The 18,209-nt window shown below is 45.4% G+C and overlaps 1 protein-coding gene across 1 annotated transcript in view; it reads left to right on the forward strand.

The window, feature by feature from the left end:
* The window catches only part of LOC147635760 (Calcineurin-like metallo-phosphoesterase superfamily protein), a 139,017-nt gene extending 121,081 nt beyond the window's left edge, over positions 1-17,936 (forward strand). Inside the window, exons 6-13 of the mRNA XM_086803166.1 lie at positions 15,623-15,682; positions 15,772-15,875; positions 15,966-16,003; positions 16,080-16,137; positions 16,382-16,456; positions 16,585-16,733; positions 16,815-17,078; positions 17,235-17,936. Of these exons, the coding sequence (XP_086659292.1) occupies positions 15,623-15,682; positions 15,772-15,875; positions 15,966-16,003; positions 16,080-16,137; positions 16,382-16,456; positions 16,585-16,733; positions 16,815-17,078; positions 17,235-17,490 (1,004 nt within the window). The 3' untranslated portion in view covers positions 17,491-17,936. The remainder of the gene's footprint in view (positions 1-15,622; positions 15,683-15,771; positions 15,876-15,965; positions 16,004-16,079; positions 16,138-16,381; positions 16,457-16,584; positions 16,734-16,814; positions 17,079-17,234) is intronic.
* The last annotated feature ends 273 nt before the right edge of the window (positions 17,937-18,209 follow it).

The raw sequence follows: 18,209 nt of genomic DNA on the forward strand, positions 1-18,209 counted from the left end.
ATATCTGCGACATTGTCATGTGTTGGACAATAGATCATGCTGATCTCCCCTGCATGAAGTCTTTCTCTGACATAATGATAATGTATCTCTATGTGTTTCGTTCGTGCATGAAACACAGGATTCCGTGCTACTGCAATAGCACTCTGACTATCAGTGAGAATCGGAGTAGGCTCCTCCAATAAAGGATGAAGATCTGCCAAGAGTCTGCGTAGCCAAACACATTCCACTGTCGTTGTGAAAGCTGCCCTGTACTCAGCCTCACAAGACGAGGTAGCTACTGTAGATTGTTTCTTGCTCAACCATGAAATGCATGAGTGTCCCAAAAAGAAACAATTACCACTGGTAGATTGCCTTGTGTCGAAGTCACCAGCCCAATCTGAATCACTGTATGCATGTAAATGCAAGTCACCCCCCCTGGGAAACATCAAGCCATAAAACTTGGTGCCTTGCAAGTAACGAAACACACGCTTTACAGCTTGCCAATGAAGCATCCGTGGGCTGTGCATATATCTGCTCACCTGGGATACTGCATACTGAATATCCGGTCTTGTGTTGCACAAGTAAATCAGGCACCCAACAGCCTGACAATAGAGAATAGCATCAAAAGATTCACTGCCATCATGTACTGTAAGTTTCAGCCCTGGTTCCATAGGAGTGGAAATAGGCTTACAATCTTGAAATTTGAATCTTTCCAACAGTCTCTGTACATACTTCGACTGTAACATAAAGATACCCTTCTCACTTTGTATGAACTGTATGCCCAAGTAATAGTGCAACATACCCATATCTGACATCTCAAAAGCAGATTTGAGTTCGGACTTAAAATCTGAAATTTTATCCGCATCAGTACCTGTGAGCAACATATCATCTACATAAAGAATGATTATCAAAATATCCCCCCCATCTTTCTTGATGTAGAGGGTGCTTTCAGTTGGACTGTTGGTGAACCCCTGGCTAGTCAAAAATGCATCAATCTTTGCATACCAGGCACGCGGTGCTTGTTTTAAGCCATACAAAGCTTTCCTCAACTTGCACACCTTGTGCTCTTGACCAGACATAGCAAAACCAAGAGGTTGTATCACATAAACCTCTTCCTCAAGATCACCATTCAAAAAGGCTGTTTTTATATCCAACTGATGTACAAACCAGCCATAATGTGCAGCCATAGCAACAACAACACGGATGGTGGTCATCCGAGAAGTGGGGGCAAAAGTTTCTTCATAATCTATGCCCTTTTTCTGAGCATAGCCCTTAGCAACCAGCCTTGCTTTGTACCTGTCAATGGTACCATCTGGTTTGCGTTTAACCTTATAAACCCACTTTGTACCAATTGCCTTCTTGCCAGGAGGCAAATCCACCAAATCCCATGTATGATTCTTAACAATAGAATCCAATTCAGCTTGCATGGCCTGCATCCAATGCTGATTTTCACTTGCATCTTCAAAACTCTCAGGTTCCTCTTCATCCATAATAGAACTCACCCAAGCTGACTCTGAAAAATGAGAGCTTTCAGCCTCACGTGTACTCCTACGTGTCCTACCTGGTAATGGAGCAGCAAGTCTACTCTCTTGAAGAGTCTGTATAGCCCAACGAGGAATGGTTCTAGCTTCTTGCAAAGCTGTCCTCTCTTGTACAACAATATCCTCTTCTGCTTGCTGTATGTTAGGCTCAGCCTGGGGCTGATTTAAAGCATCAAACACACGAGGTGGTGGCTGCAAATTCTGAAATTCAGCCGGTATATCAGCTGTGGTTCCTATGCCAATGGGTATCAACCCTTCAAATACATCAAAAGCCTCCTGAGGTTGCTGAAATTTAAATTCAGCAATGGGTTGTGCTGAATTCTCTGCAAAAACAACATCTCTGCTCACAAAAATCCTGCGTGTGACAGGATTATAGAGACGGTACCCTTTACTTTGACTGCTGTAGCCAACAAATATGCACTTTATGGCTTTATCATCAAGCTTCCCACGAAGCTCCTGTGGTACATGTGCATAAGCCAAGCAACCAAACACACGAAAATAATCAACACTAGGTTTCCGATCAAACCAAGCTTCATAGGGTGTAACAGATCTGAGTGCCTTTGTAGGGCACCTGTTCAACACATGAGTGGCACACATAAGAGCTTCCACCCAAAACTTATGTGGCAATCCCTTTGCTTTCAGCATACACCTGGCCATCTCCATGAGTGACCTATTCTTTCGTTCGGCCACACCATTCTGCTGAGGTGTATATGGTGTAGTACACTGGTGTACTATGCCCTTTTCTAAACAAAAAGCATCAAATACTTTAGATAAGTATTCCCCCCCTCTGTCAGTTCTGAGAGTCTGCACTTTTTGTCCTGTTGCATTTTCAACCATGTTGACATAATGTCGGAAATGCATAAAGACATCAGATTTGTTCTTCAAAGCATACACCCAGGCATATCTGGAAAAGTCATCAATAAAAGTAACAAAATACCAATGACCTCCCAAGGATTGTGTCCTCATTGGACCACATACATCACTGTGAATGAGCTGCAATTTGCGGACAGCTCTAACAACTCTATCCTTTTTGAAAGCCTGACGATGCATCTTTCCCAAAATACATCCCTCACACACATGTCTAGGAGGAGTCTCTAAATTAGGTAGAGCATCTACCATTTTCAGCTTCTGAAGTGCCATGAGACTGCCATAATTTACATGCCCAAACCTGGCATGCCATAACTCTGCATCCTGCATAGCAGATGTAAAGGTAGAAACAACACATGCACTATGCCTCTCATAAGGATCAAGACGGTACAAACCGCGACATAAGGTCCCTGTAGCAACCAAAGCAAAGTCACTTTCCCTGTCACGGACCATACATTTAGTATCCTCAAAGGAAACAACCAGCCCTCTCTTTGCAAAAGAAGACACTGAGAGAAGATTCTTCTTTATCCCAGGCACATACAATACATCCTGAAGGAGAAATTCTGAGCCATTAATGGCTGTAAGCATAACATCCCCTGTGCCCTGAACTGGATAAGAAGCATTATTTGCACACGTAACCTTTCTGCCACATGAAGAAGGTACCATCTTGCCAAACAAATCCTTTCTGGACGTGATGTGCCTTGAGGCACCACTGTCAAAGAACCATACATCACCACTTTCACTCACACTGAGTGAATGAACCTCATTTGAGGGATCATAGCTGCAAGTAAAGAAGCACCAATCCTCTTCCACAAGATTGACTGTGGCATCATCTTTCTTGTTATCCACATCTGAAGAGTCTTCAACTGAATTACCAGACTCTTTCTTCTTTTCCTTGGCTATCCTCTTAGGACATTCATGAATATAGTGACCTGTTTTCTTGCAGTAATGGCACTTACCCTTCTTTTTAGGTTTCTGTGCATCATCCTTCTCTTTACTAGATGGCTGTCCTGATTCTGACTTAGGCTTCTATGCACCAGATTTTCCTTTGCCCTTGTTCTTGGCAAAGAGTGCTTGCTCACCACTTCTTTGCATGACATTTTTCCGAGTCTGCTCTTCCTGCAGCAAAAGTCCAACCAAATCCTGAAAGGATAGAGGGACTGGATTACCCCTCATGGACAAGTGAAGAGATGTATGAAAACCCAAATAAGAGCTCGGTAAAGAGTTAAGTGTAGTGGTGACCATCTCAGCATCAGAAATGATTTCATCAATATTCAAGAGCTGTTCTCTCAAATCCTGAATCTTCGTAAGATGATTCTGCATAGAATCACCCTCATCCATGCACAAGTGTGATAGTTCCCGCTTCAAAAAGGCTACTCTAGCCTCATTGCGAGCCTGATACATGTGCTCCAAAGTATCCCATGCAGCCTGAGATGTCCTGCATGAACGGATATGCGGAATAATGGACCTCTTAACTGAAAGTGCAATCAAAGAGAGTGCCTGAGCATCCCTGGAATCCCACCTAGTTTGTTCCTGTGTAGGTGCCTGAGGAGCTGGTGGTACAACCTGCTGCCTGCCATGTTGTGGAGGGGTAGCTGGGGCCACATGCATAGGCCTTGCCTCAGCTCCACTTACATAATTCCACAAATTCTTTGCAACTAGCATATTCCTGATCATAAAGCTCCACAGGGAATAGTTGGTTCCATCCAACTTATCTTCCTGGGCTAAAAACCCAAACACATCAGCGGTGTTCTGTGCCATGAGAGCAAACTGTAACCTGCAAAAGAGACTGACTGCACAAGAGTCCACAAATATTGCTCGAGACTGTCTGTTTCACACAGATAGACAGCACAGCAACAAAAGCCCCAAATTTCTGGTGGCTCAAATTTCTCTGATTCCCACAAAAAACCTGTGGGAGCTGTCACAGATTGTGCAGCAACACAAAAACAGCAAAAGCCCCAAATTTCTGACTTGATTTGCTGACAAAATTCACAGTTAAGCTCCAAAATTCAGCAGGTAGACTCACCCGAGTTGCTGCTGCAGATTGCTGAGGTAAGAACTGATGCAGAAGACGGTACAGAAGGCTGTACGGACAGAAAAACAGCAACCAGCAGGTGCTGTACAGAACTGTACGGACAGAAAACAGTAGATAGGGCTGTACGACTGCTGTACGACTGCTGTACTATCAGAAAACAGCACCAGAACTGGTCGTACAGACCTGTACGGACAGAAAAACAGCAACCAGCAGCCACACGTGCTGCACAGATGCTGTACGGCCTGTAGAAAAACGACCAGCACTGCTTTTTGCACCAGAACAGTGCCAGAGACACACAGAAAGCAGTCGCCCAGGTCTGTAGAAGGAGGGCGACCTGTTTTTCAGCACCAGAAGCAGGCGACCAGCACAATAGACCTGTTTCTTCGCGACGAAAGTGTTTCACCAGCAGTAGGGAAGGCGGGAGCAGGAACAACAACCTGCTCTGATACCAATTGTGAGTGCGAGAGACGGTGTGGAGCACACGAAGAAACAGAACAAAACGTGTGGAGGCAAGGAGCAAAACGATGGAGCTCAAAATAATGAAGATAAGTTTGTTACAAAACTTAGGGCATATAATAGCCCTAACTGGTGCCCGTTTCACATAACGGTAAGTTGGGCGCCTTATTGGGCGCGGGGAAAAAACCTCACTTAAAGTGAGTAAAAAGTGCCCGGCCGGTCCTAATACATTGGCCACTGCCCATAATAATGTCAGGACATTATTTCTAACAATAATATCATGTGGTACGGAGGCCTTGGCCCTAATCATCCGGGAAATCATAGAAACCAAGGGCCTCTCCATACATCTCCATCCATTAGTGCTACCAGCTCGGCTGTGGTGATCCACTGAGGGTCCCTATATCTCCACTCCATACAGCATGGCTGAAGTGACCAAAGTGTCAAAGAGCCAGAGCTTTGTTCGAGGTTCCTGAAACTGAACCTGCGAACACATCCTCTCTAGTCTCCCCAATGCTGCATAAGCTCTGGTCAATCTGGTCTCCGCTGCTCTCCTCAAGGAAAATAGTGGGCCACTAAAAACCACACCAAGGTAAGTATATGCATCTGTATACTCCACTGTCTCCTGACCATATGTAAAGGTGGGTGCTGACCTCCTAACCAGTTGTGCGGTGGTGTTAAACACCATCACCTTGGTTTTACCAAGGTTAACAGACAATCCACTGTCGTGTGCAAACGTGTGCAATGCATCCAAATGACGCTGCATCCCCTCTGGAGAATCTGAGATCAACACAATATCATCAGCATACAATAACAGCGGAATCCATGTCCCTGCTAGCTGTGCTCCTCTGTCACCCTCCCGCTCTACATAGTCCGAAACCTCATCCACATACATCCCAAATAAGGTGGGAGAAAGGGGGCAGCCCTGTTTCACCCCAATAGTGGAGTGAACCATCTCAGATATACCCTGAGTAGTACTTACCTGCCCCACAACTGTCCTGTATAAAGCCATGATTCCCCAAATCAGCTCTGTGGGCACTCCTATCTCCTGTAGTCTGCGCATCAGTCTGGCTCTCGGTACTGTGTCAAAAGCTTTGCGGAAACCACAAAGCAACAATAAATCCTCCTGCGATATGATCTACCCTCCTCAATAATAGCTCCGAGTGTCAAGATATGGTCAAGAGTGGAGAAGCCTCTCCTGAACCTTGCCTGCGTTGATGCACGTATGCCCTCTCTCTCTGCCCATCTACTCAACTCCTGCTCAAGAATAGATGCATATAATCTAGCCAATGTGTGACCAATCATGATGGTACGATAATTCCCAGGAAGCATGGGATCCCCTGACTTGAAGATAGGCACAATTGTGGACATATTCCAAGTCTCAGGAAAACCCTCACACATGGCTCGGTTAAACATCATAGCAATAAGCTATGCAAGCATATCTCTGGCATGAATAAAGTTCTCTGCTACCAAACCATCATGATCATATGCTCTCCCAGTCCTCATCCTATCAATAGCTTTTTTTATCATCTCACCAGTAAAGAAAGCACATGTCTTTGGGCGGCATGGCTCCGATGGGTCTGGCAGGGGTGGCTGTCTTGGTGCTGTGTACAGGGATGCTGCATACTCGCCCCAAATCTGTGTGGAGGTAATGGCTGGTGATGGTGAATGTTCATGGAATAGTCTCCATGCCTCGCCTGAGTCCCGACTCATAAATAACTGATACAAATCCCTCTCTAACTAAGCAAGATAAGCCCTCTTCTTCCGTCGCACTAGGCGCCGGAAGGTAATCCATGACTGTCTGTGAGTGGTAACACCCATGAGCACCTCTCTCTATAATCTGATCCTCATCTCTCTGCACTCCTCATCATACCAGCTGTTCTGGGGCATGTTCTAGATCGTCTCCGTGTAGGCTGACTATGAGGATACGCCTCTGATGCTACAGCATGAAGCGCCTCTATCAATATCTGAGTGAGCTCATCTAATGGCCGTCCCGGCTCCTCGGCACATTAGCGTCTGTATATCTCATCCGTGTACACGGTGTCAGTCTCCCTCGTAAAGGTATAACGAGTGTGTGGAGACCGGTCCCAATGGAGCTGTGCTGAACTGAAATGTGAGAGTGAAGGACAAGATAGCATGATCCACTGCTACTCCAACCGGCCTAGTGCCTACACCATAAAATCCTAAAAAGAGGGAATGAGACTGGGCTGAGCCATAACATAGTCCACTGTACTAGCACCATGCCGATGTGGAAAGCAAGTGAAACCTCCCGCTGCCGGGAATCTCTGTAGGCCATTCAAGATGGCCAATCCATGTGCAGTCCCCATGTCTATCAAATACCGCCCATACTCAGTGTGTTCCTTATTCTGTGAGAGTCTAGATAGGCCCATATCCCTAACGTCAAGCTCCCTCAACATCTCCTCTTAGGTATCATAAAATACTGTCTGGTTATGGGTGGTCCCGGCATTGAAGTCCCTCAGGAGAATGATGTCACCATCCCTGGATAACTCCCAAATGTCATCATCCAAAATAGAAAAGGGAGAATGCCCTCTAGGTGATGCATACATTGATGTACTAGGAGCAAAATAGCATATAGCAATGTAGAGATATCTGCCCGTCTCTGCCCTCAGTCTAACCCACATGTACCTAGCCTGCTCATCTCTGTGGACTATATGTATCAGTGGTGGCTGCAGCTCCTCTCTAAACAATACTGCCACTCCTCCTGAGCCCGGTCCTCTATGCTCTGAACGAGTCTCTTGTCTACAAGCTGTCTCCCATCGGTATCCACTAACATGTGGCATGGATTGTCCAGGAGCCTGATGCATCTCAGAGTAGAAGATGATGTCCCTCCCAGTGAAACTATCCTCAAAAGCCCCTACATCAAGGCGTAGAGATCCATTACAACTCCAAGTAGCAACTTTGAGTGTAGTCCCATAGGTCTCGCGCCGTCATGAAGAGCGCCTCTCCATAATCAACACTCTACCATCTCTATAGAAGGCCACTTTCCCTCTCTCTCTTGGACTGCCCTTATCTCGGGCATAACTTCTTTCTTGTGGGCAAGCTGCGAGAGTGTGAGGTCATCTCCAAGAAATATTCCCGTCTTCTTGAGTGTAGGACATCTCTTCAAGAAGTCGTCCTTCGCTTCCATGGAGGGGAAACGAATGATAAGTGCTCTCTCCTTAGAAGATTCGCCACTACCTTCTCTCTTCTTTCCCACTCTCCATGCCTTTGTGTGCGTGGCTTCAATGCCCATCATAGAGAAGAGCTCCTTAGTTTCCCCTTCTCCATCATCACGGTCTTTTAGACTGGACACTCGTACATGTAAGGCCCGGGTCTTCCTCCTTTGCTCCTCTTCAAGGGTCATGTTGATGATGGTGGGAGTGGGATGGGTGGCGATTCTTTACCTTTCCCTTTCTTGGCGACCTCGATCCATTTCTCCGCCTCGTCCATCTTCTTTTGTGTCTTTGTGATCACCTCCACCCATGAAGATGTCTTCTCTTTATGTTGCTCCTCTTGAATGATCCTGATTTGTTCCTTGATGGTATTCAGCTCTTCAATCAAGGAGGGCTGAAATTTTCCATCCTCAAGCTTGCCTTGTGAAGTGGTTTCCAACTCCTTTTTGAGGGCTGAGATTTCAGCCGCTTGACTTTTAGCATGCAATTTGGCCTCCACTAGTTCCTCCTTTAGGGCTGAAATCTCAGCCTCTTGCCTGGATGTTCTCTCTTCGAGCTCTTGGATTTTGTCAAATCCCTTCTCGAGTTTGGAGAGGCGGTTTATGATTGCGGTAACGGAAGAGTCTACCATCTTCTTGTTTTCTTTGATAATTTTGCTGAGCTTGTCCTCCACCTTCACGAGCTCCTCTTTAACTCTGGTCTTGGCCATGACTTTTTGCAGTACTTCCCACAGCCAATGGACTGGAATTTAATCCATGACACTTGCGCACATTGCGAAACAGTAGCAGCAAGAGGGGGGTCAAGCCATGTGGAGAAAAAATTAAGCAATAGGGCAATGGGGGGGCTGCGTGTGCAGGTGGGGGCAGGAGAATGCACAGGTGGTGTCAGGTATGCAGGCGGGGGCAGGAGGTGCAGCAAAAAGGGGAAGGGGGGGGGAGTTAACAGGCAGAGGGGTAGCGAGCAGAGGGGGGAGGCGGGGGCTCATAGGACAGGCGGAAGGTAGAGAAGAGGGGGGGAGGCAGGGGCTGAGAGGACAGGCGGGAGAGAGAGAGGAGAGGGGTTGGCGGGTCGGGGGGGGGGGGGGGGGGGGGGGGGGGACTGGTGGGCAGAGAGGGCAGGAGGCGCAGCAAGGAGGGGGGGTGTGTGTAGCGGGCAGAGGGGTATGCGCAGCAGAGAGAGTGAGGGGCTGGTGGGCAGGAGGAGGGGAGGCGCAGAGAGAGGGAGGCGCAGAGAGAGAGAGAGGGCAGGGGATGGCGGGAGAGAGGGCGGGAGGGAGCAGAGGGGCTGGCGAGAGAGAGAGAGTGTGTGTGAGAGGGTGAGAGAGAGTGTGTGAGAGAGAGAGAGTGGGAAAGCTATGGGCTACGATTGTTAAAGAGGGTCCGTTCTTTGCCAATAACATTTATGATGTGGGCAATGTTTCAATGGGCTTTGAGGTTCCTGCCCCCTCACATGGTGATGCAGGGAGTCAGGTACCTACGCAAATGGAATCATGAGCTTCTTCATCGTTCATCATTTCCATATGTATATACCATTAAAATGCATCAGCTTTAACATACAGGGCCTCTGCGAGCCCAATAAATGGAGGCTCTTTTGGGCATATTTAAATAGTATGCAACCGCATGTAGTGTGTGTGCAAGAACACAGTCAACACCTGTTTGCTGGTAGAAATGGTGCTTTCTCGGGGTATCAGATTTTTTATGCTAGCAAAAGAAACTTTTTGGGTACTTTCATCATGGTTAAACACGATTTGCAGCCATGTGTCACATACAATGACTCACATAGATGGTGGATGGTGGTGGAGTGTCTCATTGCTGGTGAGGTTTACAAGTTTGCTAGTATATATGCATAATGCTGCACAGACATCGCTTCCTAGAGAGGAATTTTGGCGCTCCATCAGGTGTTACCCATGGGTTACAAATGCGTTTCTCATAGTGGATTTCAATAACTCACCTAGCCATGAGGATAACTCCTCACATCGTTCCCATATGTTGCGGGCTGAGCAAGCAGAATGGCATAGTATGATTGAGGGTTTGTATGCTTTGGATCTGTGGAGACGGCTCATGCTAGACACTCTTGGATTCACATTTCAGCATAATGCTCAGTCGCACTATTTTGCCTGTCTTGATCGATGGTATTTGTTAAATGCCAATTAGTATGAGGCCTTTACATGCCGCATATGGATTGACCACACAATGTGTCTGTCTGATCATGCCCAGTTGTGGTTAGCTCTATACTTTGGAATGGGGATTCATGACCCACCTCTGCCACATAAACGATTACTTCTCATCAACAATAGCTACCTCACTCATGATGCATTGCTGATTTGGTACGCTCGGCTGTGCAACCTCTCTTGCTGCAGTTGAATGAGGATATTGACATTGCATGGCGTTGGTTTGTTTCACGCATGCAAATGCTGATAAGGGACTATGGCAAGTGGTACATGGGTGCTTTACTGGAGAGGGTGCGAGAGGCCAAAAGCATTGTGCAGTCTTACAATGAACTTAGTTATACAAGACCACTGATTGTCGAGGAAAATGTCACACTCATGGATGCTTAATCTTGTATTAAGGACAATGATAAACGAAAGATTGCAAATGGCAAGTGCGTGCCCGGCAAAAATCAATGCTTGATAAGGGATGCTCTTCCAAGTCTTTTTTCAAAGGTCTCCATGCATCTAGACCAAAGCAAGGCATATCACGTCTTTTTTCAAAGGTCTCCATGCATCTAGACAAAAGCAAGGCATATCACGTCTTATGTTGTCTGATGGCACGTGGACCTCTACTAAGCAACAACTTGTGGAAATGTGTCACTCTCATTTTAGGGATTTGTTTGCCCGTCCTATGCCACTTACACATGATGCATTGGCTGCTCGTACTATGCTTTTGGATGAGGTTATACCGATCCTATCACTTGATGAGGCACAAGGCTTGGAAGAGTCCTTTATAGAGGAAGAACTACAGGTTGCACTTAGAAGTTTGGGCAAATGGAAGTCTCCTGGGTGGGATGGTTTGACGGTTGAATTCTTTCACACATTTTGGCCGGAATTGAAGCTTCCATTGCTATGCATGATTAATCAATGTTGGCGTGACGACATGTTGCCTCATTCTTGGAAGGAAGGCTTGTTGAAATTGCTCCCAAAAAAGCAACTCTGTGAGAATTTAGGTGACTGGAGGCCCATCTCTCTTATGCCAGTTGTTTATAAATTGGTCACCAAAATGATAGTTAATCGCATTAAGGGCTACCTTCACTCGGGATTGCACCCGCGGCACAATACGACTTTGTTCCCAGACGGCAAATATGGACAACATAGAAAATGCTTACATGGGTATTGAGTATGCCAAGTACCTTGACCAGGATGTCCTGATCATGCAAGCAGATATTGCTAAGACATTTGACACTGTCCACTGGAACTTCTTAGCTGGGGTGATGGATCGGATGGACTGTGGACCCAAAATGCGAAATGTGATTTATTGGCTATACCAGGGGGGTTATTGCTCAATGCATTTTTGGTCGGGAACTTTCGGCCGCTTGGACCTTGGGTAAATCGGTACGTCAGGGCTGCCCACTTAGTGCACTGCTTTATGCCATTGCCACACACCCCTTGCTGTTATATATTGACATGCTTACCCAGCAGGGCAGCTTGCATGGTATTGCGATTCCGGATGGTTCTCACTTTGTGGCATAGGCCTATGCTGATGACGACACATTCCCTAGAAATACCCGAGCGGGTTTGCAACGGATTATGGATGCCCTTTTGCTTTATGGGCTGGCAGTTGGGTTGCATGTCAATTTTCGAAAGTCAAAGCTGTTATGAGTCCGCCACTATCTTTGGCATTCTAATCTTTGGCTAGGTCAGATTGTTTCACCTGGTCAGTTGGTCAGGCATTTGGGATACCCAATTGGTTGGGATGTTTCTTTGAAAGATGAGATGGTATGGGTGCTGACTCGATTGGAGTGCAAAATTGATTACTGGAGGCTATCCACTTGGCCTTTGCATGTCTGCTCGCGAATTGTCTAGTCGATCATCATGACGTACATTTAGTTTCACCTTCCTTTGTTATATTTATGTCTCGTGCCATTGCCTACTTCTAGTGAACACAATCGGATCGCAAAGGGCTTCATCTTCTCAAACGTGCTTATGTGTGCTTGCCAAAAATGCATGGGGGCCTGAACATTCTTGACATTCACTATGACATGTTGGCATGTAAGGCCACATTGCTTATCGATTTTGTCCGTCAAACGCAGCTCTGGACAAAGATGTTGGCAGCCATGTGTGCACACATGAGAGTAGATGTTTATGGTCACTAGGTTTTGGATCACTCGGATGTTATTTTTGGTCAGGTTGCCCTTATGCCACTTCTTTGATTACAGCTTGGCAGCAGATCTTATGTTTCATCCATTGGTCAGGTAGACCTCCACATACAGGGAACTCAATTCGATCTCAGAGCATTCATTGGAGTTGAGCCTTTTCTCGGCCTTTAGCCTTGGATCACCCAAGAAAGGCTTATCATCTATGGACTTTGGGGATATATATGGTACAGGATGTGGTTGATGAGCATTGTATGATTCTTTCTTTCCCCAGGGCCACTAGGCAATGGCATCTAGGTATGCATCATAGGCCGATATGGCATGCCATAGCTGAACTTCGGGCTCCCATTTCAACCGGTACCCCCTCTTGAGGAGGAGGATTCATTACAGGATTGGTGTTGGGTTATGCCTCATTCCCATTCCATCGCCTCACTGATTCCAAGGCCTACCATTTGCTTATTCCTCAGCCTTGGATAGTGGAACATGGGAACAGGCTATGGCACTTGGATAAGCCTTTGCCCTGGTGAAAATTGACTTTAAAAAAGGTGTGGAAGTCAAAGTTGCCACTTTAAGCAGCGGGTATTTTTTTGGCGATGCATTACGGGCGTGCTACCAGTTGTCACTCTACTGGCTCAAAGGCGTATTGCTCTAGCTTTATGTCAGTGTTGCCGCCTTACGCCTGGGACCTACCTCACTTATTGTGGAGTTGCTTGCATTCCCGCGATTTTCATCAACACTTGACAGCACTGTGGTAGTGTAGATTCCCTCGACAGCGCTTTGGGTGACTTTTTTGGATTTTTGGCGTATTGTCCCCGGCCTTACCGGGGTATGATGATCTCTTCGCATGGGTGTGCTTCTGGGCTCTTTGGACCATCTATTCCACCAGAAATCATTTGCACTTTTCTGGTGATGTTGTTCATCCCTTCCCCTATTTTCGTGCTGCCCTACTCCGGTCTCTTCAAGATTGCTATGATCTTGGCGAGCTTTCTCTACAACACTTTGAAGGATTTTCCCAGTTTTTTTAGTTCGTTCTCATAGTTCGGGTGACTATGACTTTTTATTATTTAATATAAACAGTGATTTCACACAAAAAAAAGTGTGTGTGTGTGTGTGTGTGTGTGTGTGTGTGAGAGAGAGAGAGAGAGAGAGAGAGAGAGAGAGAGAGAGAGAAGAAAGAAAGAAAGAAAGATTTTATTAACGTCTTCCAAAAGACCGAACTCGGCCTATGAGACAAATCGGTGTACCTGTATGGGGTATCCTCTGCCATCCCAACAAAATGAAAAAGTACTGAACTAAAAAGCTGAATCTTGGTGTGCAATAAGTACAATGAGTGTGTGTGTGTGTGTGAGAGAGAGAGAGAGAGAGGGGCTGCCTTGAGGGAGAGAGGGTATGTATGAGAGACTTGAGAGGGAGACAAGAGAGAGTGTGAGAGGCTAGAGCTTAGAGGGGCTGTGGGTATGAGAGACTCGAGAGGGAGAGAGAGAGAGAGAAAGAAAGAAAGATTTTATTAACGTCTTCCAAAAGACCGAACTCGGCCTATGAGACAAATCGGTGTACCTGTATGGGGTATCCTCTGTCATCCCAACAAAATGGAAAAGTACTGGACTAAAAAAACTGCTGGCAGTACCATATAGCCCCACCCTTGTCTAGAGACTCAAACTGACTCAAACGGGCATAACGGGCAAAACCCAAAGTTTCCCATACGGGCGAAAACAGGAGCAAATCCCAAAAGTCGGCAAAAAGAGACCCGTGCGCCTCGATCAACCAGTCGTACACCTCGTGCGGATCGGTGTGCACCTCGTAACAACCCTGCAAGCTCGATGCCCCAGACTTCTTGGACCTCGCGAGCAACACAGACATTAGCCCCAGCTTGAGGAGATCTTGGAGAGGCACAGAGCTACCTTCCCATGCACAAGGCCTTCTACAGGCTAACCCCATGCTCGATATCCTTGATGGCACCCTCTGGGGGGCTAGCTTCGTAGGTTGTATGATGATGATGGTCCCACTTTGTATCATATGGCTCGGATTTGACATTCTCAGCTCATAGCTCTAGTCTTTGTTTTCTTTTGTACCATGATGAGATTACATGGGCACTATTGTATCACTTTTGGTCTCATAGACCCACTGGGTCTTTTGAAGACGTTAATACAGCTTTCTTTCTTTCTTTCTTTCTCCAGCTCTACCTCCTGTGCATAAAAGATTGCTTCATGTTCACTTCATAAAGGTATAAAGGTCTTGCTATGCATTACATGATCTAGCCAGTTGCATGTTACAATAAGTAACTATAAATAGGAGTCTAGGCTCTTATTCATTTTCATTCTCATTGATCATCCATTCATCATCCATTGATTAGTCAAGCATCATTGAGTCTTGAGAGCTCAGGAGCTGCGCTACCATTGAGTATCTCTGGTTCATCATTGTACATATTCATCATAATTAATACAAGGTAGATTAGGTCATCTTCTCTCCTTTGTATTGAGCATGAAGCAGCAGTTTTTTTTGCATGGGTCACTAATCGCAATCAATAACATGCTTTCACAAACACCAATGTTTCACCAATAGCTGGAACAACTTTGGGGCTCTATATGAACCTGTTCTATGGTTTTTTTGATGATGTTCTTGAACCTGAAAAGGATGGCTGACTTGAAAACAACTTGCCATCCAATCCCTATATAAAGGAGGTCAAAGGTCATTTAGGAGAAATCTCACAGATCTCTCAGGCATCTCTTAGGTGTTGGCGAGAATTGCCACATAGAGGCAGCCCAAGGCAGCTCTTGGCATGAACTCACGCATTTGGAGAGCACGACCGAGCTGTGGAATCAACAAGATCTTTTCTATGCACAATAGGTTATCATGCATGAATCAGATCTAAGGCTAGATCCAAGAACCATTGTACATATTCATGCTTTGGAATAGGCAGTAGATTAGGCTTACATCTTGTCTTTTGTGTGTTTGCCAAACAACAAGATTATCATTTCTGTCTCTTGGGTAGCGTTAATCAAGAACATGCTTCAGCAATGCAGTTACATTGCTGAAATACTTAGCAAGCATGCCATTATAGTATGTGTCACCTAGCCAGAGCTTATGAGTATTGCCATCATATTGTAACTTTTAATATCTTTATTTGTATGCTACGGTAGCCCTTTTAAGAAATGTTGTAGGCTATCTTGAATAAAGCATTCTTATATATGTTTTACTGTGGCCTTGTAAGCCTCTATGATCTTGTATTATTGACTACTGGCCGAAATGTGAGTTTCTTGGCACAGGGAGTAATGCCGATTTACGAACCAAGCGTGCTTGGGATTTCATTCAGAATGTTTCTGCAGGTACATTAGGGCATCATCTGGTCTGTTTTTGTTTTCTGCAAATATCCAAATTTCCTGACACCGTTTGTGTGAGATGTTTCTCGTAACAGAAGCATACAGCCACCGCCCAAAAGTACTTCTAAGTCATATACCACTATATAGGCCCGATGACACTCCATGCGGAATTTTGCGCTCTTCACAACTGATCAACCAGGTATATGAACATTTCTCTTGGCCTTCTTGCCAACTCACAAGCAGAACTAATGATCAACTAATCATCTTATTGTCTTCTTTCTGATGACAGAGGATCACTTGGTCAAGATCGGCATCTCAAAAAATTATGTACGTTTGTGTCTTCCAAGCTTTTGCTAATTTATACTGCTTTCTAACTTTGGAGCTGATTTTGATCTTTGTCTAGGTACCAGAACTATCTCTCTGAAGAGACAACAGTGAGGTTGTTAGATCTCTTGAGGCCTGTAAGCATGATCTGCTTGTATACATGCTTCACTATACTGTGGTCTAAATTTGTGAAAGCTTTCTTTTAGATCACTTGTATTTATGTGATTCCTCTGAGAATGGGCAGGGGCATGCCTCCTTCAAATGGCTACTTCATCCACTGTCCTAACTTTCTAGATTCCCTATTAGTACCCATCCTTAGAGGAATCCCGGAAGAGAGGTGATACAACACTTTTTGACTTGTCAACTGTGTTGTCTTTGTAGGTTCTAGTTCTTTCGGGACACGATCATGATCAATGCAGTTTGAAGCACCGGACGTCATCAGCATCTGTCATAGAGGTGTTAGCAGGAGAATCGCCCTTACATTTTTTAGAGTGCATTTGTAGATATGATCTTGCTCAAGCTCAACTGACTGGGTCTTACCAGGATTGTTGCTTTTTTTTGCTACTTTTGAATGTAACATGCAGCATACTGTGGGAAGTTTTAGCTGGCAAAATGGCAATCTTTACCCCTCTTTCTTGCTGCTTTCCATCAACAGCAAGACACCCTTGACTGAGGAAGGGATACTGTCCTCCCGACTGTGTTTCCTTCCTTATCAAACCTTTATTTATATATGGTAACTTGTCATAAACAGAGGGTGCAAAACGCTTTGACTTTTTTGAGAATTAAACTTACTGATTGTGTCTTGCCTTAGCAGGTATGCAATTTTGCTTGTGATCTCTTTGGTTACACTCTTAACATGGCCCTCACAAGGCATAGATTGGGAGCACTCATGTCATAGGTTTTGGAATCACGTTTCGATCCTAGTAAGCAACAAACCTCATGGTGGTGTAAAAGAAAAGGAGGAAGATGCCAACTACGATTATGAGATGGTCTGGGATGCAGAAGGCTCAATGCATTTGATCAGGAAAGCATCGGCACATCATGAATACAGGTCTGGTGGAAGCCAAGCTGTTGCCAGGTCAGGTTCTCCTCTTTTGCAGTCTTCATAAGCTCTATCACATGACCATGCATGTGAAGCTTGCATAATCCATTCTGTTGGGCTTTCCAAAGTAGAGCTTAATATTTTCTGGCTGGGTTTGTGACATTCTGTTTATACCTTATTTTTTTTTTCCAGAAGCACTGCACTTGCACAATCGGTAGTAAAGCGCACAACAGTTTCGGATCCATCGAACACGGCATCTATGATTAGCGTACCCAATGAGCAAAGCATATCTGAAGGTAATGTTGGGCTGGTTGGGCGCTCTTCTAGAAGTACAGTTGGTTTGATGACTAGACGGGTATGGCAAGCTATGGGTCCTCTTGTTGCCCTTACATCAGTGAATGTGGGCCTTTATGTTATGCTGATGATGAATGACTGGACAAGACTTTGAGTTTGTGTTGGGTCAGTGAACTCCATTGCACCATCTCTCTCTCTCTCTCTCTCTCTCTCTCTCTCTCTCTCTCAACGCCCATGGCCTCCTGGCTGGAGGTGGTCCTCCACAGCAGTTCCAGATCTGAAAGATTCTACGGATACAAACGGATATTCCTCACAAGGAGTGGATATAGAGAGCTTATACGAGGCCATAGATTGATGATGAGAGTGTTCTTTCTTATTATCTCATTGGCCAGAGGCTACCTTGTACTTTCACAAGTTCACTTCATACTCGCATGATTATCTTGTACGCTTACATGATTACGATTGTATAGGTAGCAAGACTGTTCATTGTTTTCCATGGTGCTAGTCTTTCTGTGGAACGACTGAAACACTCTTTTTGGTCTCATTGACCCTTTTGAAGATCTTAATATAACTCTCTCTCTGCGAGATATTCTTGGCTGATACGAGAGCTTGAGGCTCTTTGTTTTTTTTCACGGCGGATGTTTTCTTTTAGTTTTACTTTCAGTACCATGATGATGTATTCCATGGACATGATGTAACATTTTGGTCTCATAGGTCATTTTTACCTTTTAAAGACGTTAATACAACTTTCTTTCTTTTCCTTCTCTCTTGCCCAATGTACTGTGAGATACGAGGGGGGTTTCATTGCCTCTTTACCTCTTTAGGGAGGGATTCGGCCCACTGCCTTGGGGTCAGTGACTTTGCAGACCAATG

The sequence above is a fragment of the Cibotium barometz genome, chromosome 9 (assembly GCF_041138505.1).
Source record: "Cibotium barometz isolate CiBa-2024 chromosome 9, ASM4113850v1, whole genome shotgun sequence".
In the NCBI taxonomy this organism is placed as follows: Eukaryota; Viridiplantae; Streptophyta; class Polypodiopsida; order Cyatheales; family Cibotiaceae; genus Cibotium; species Cibotium barometz.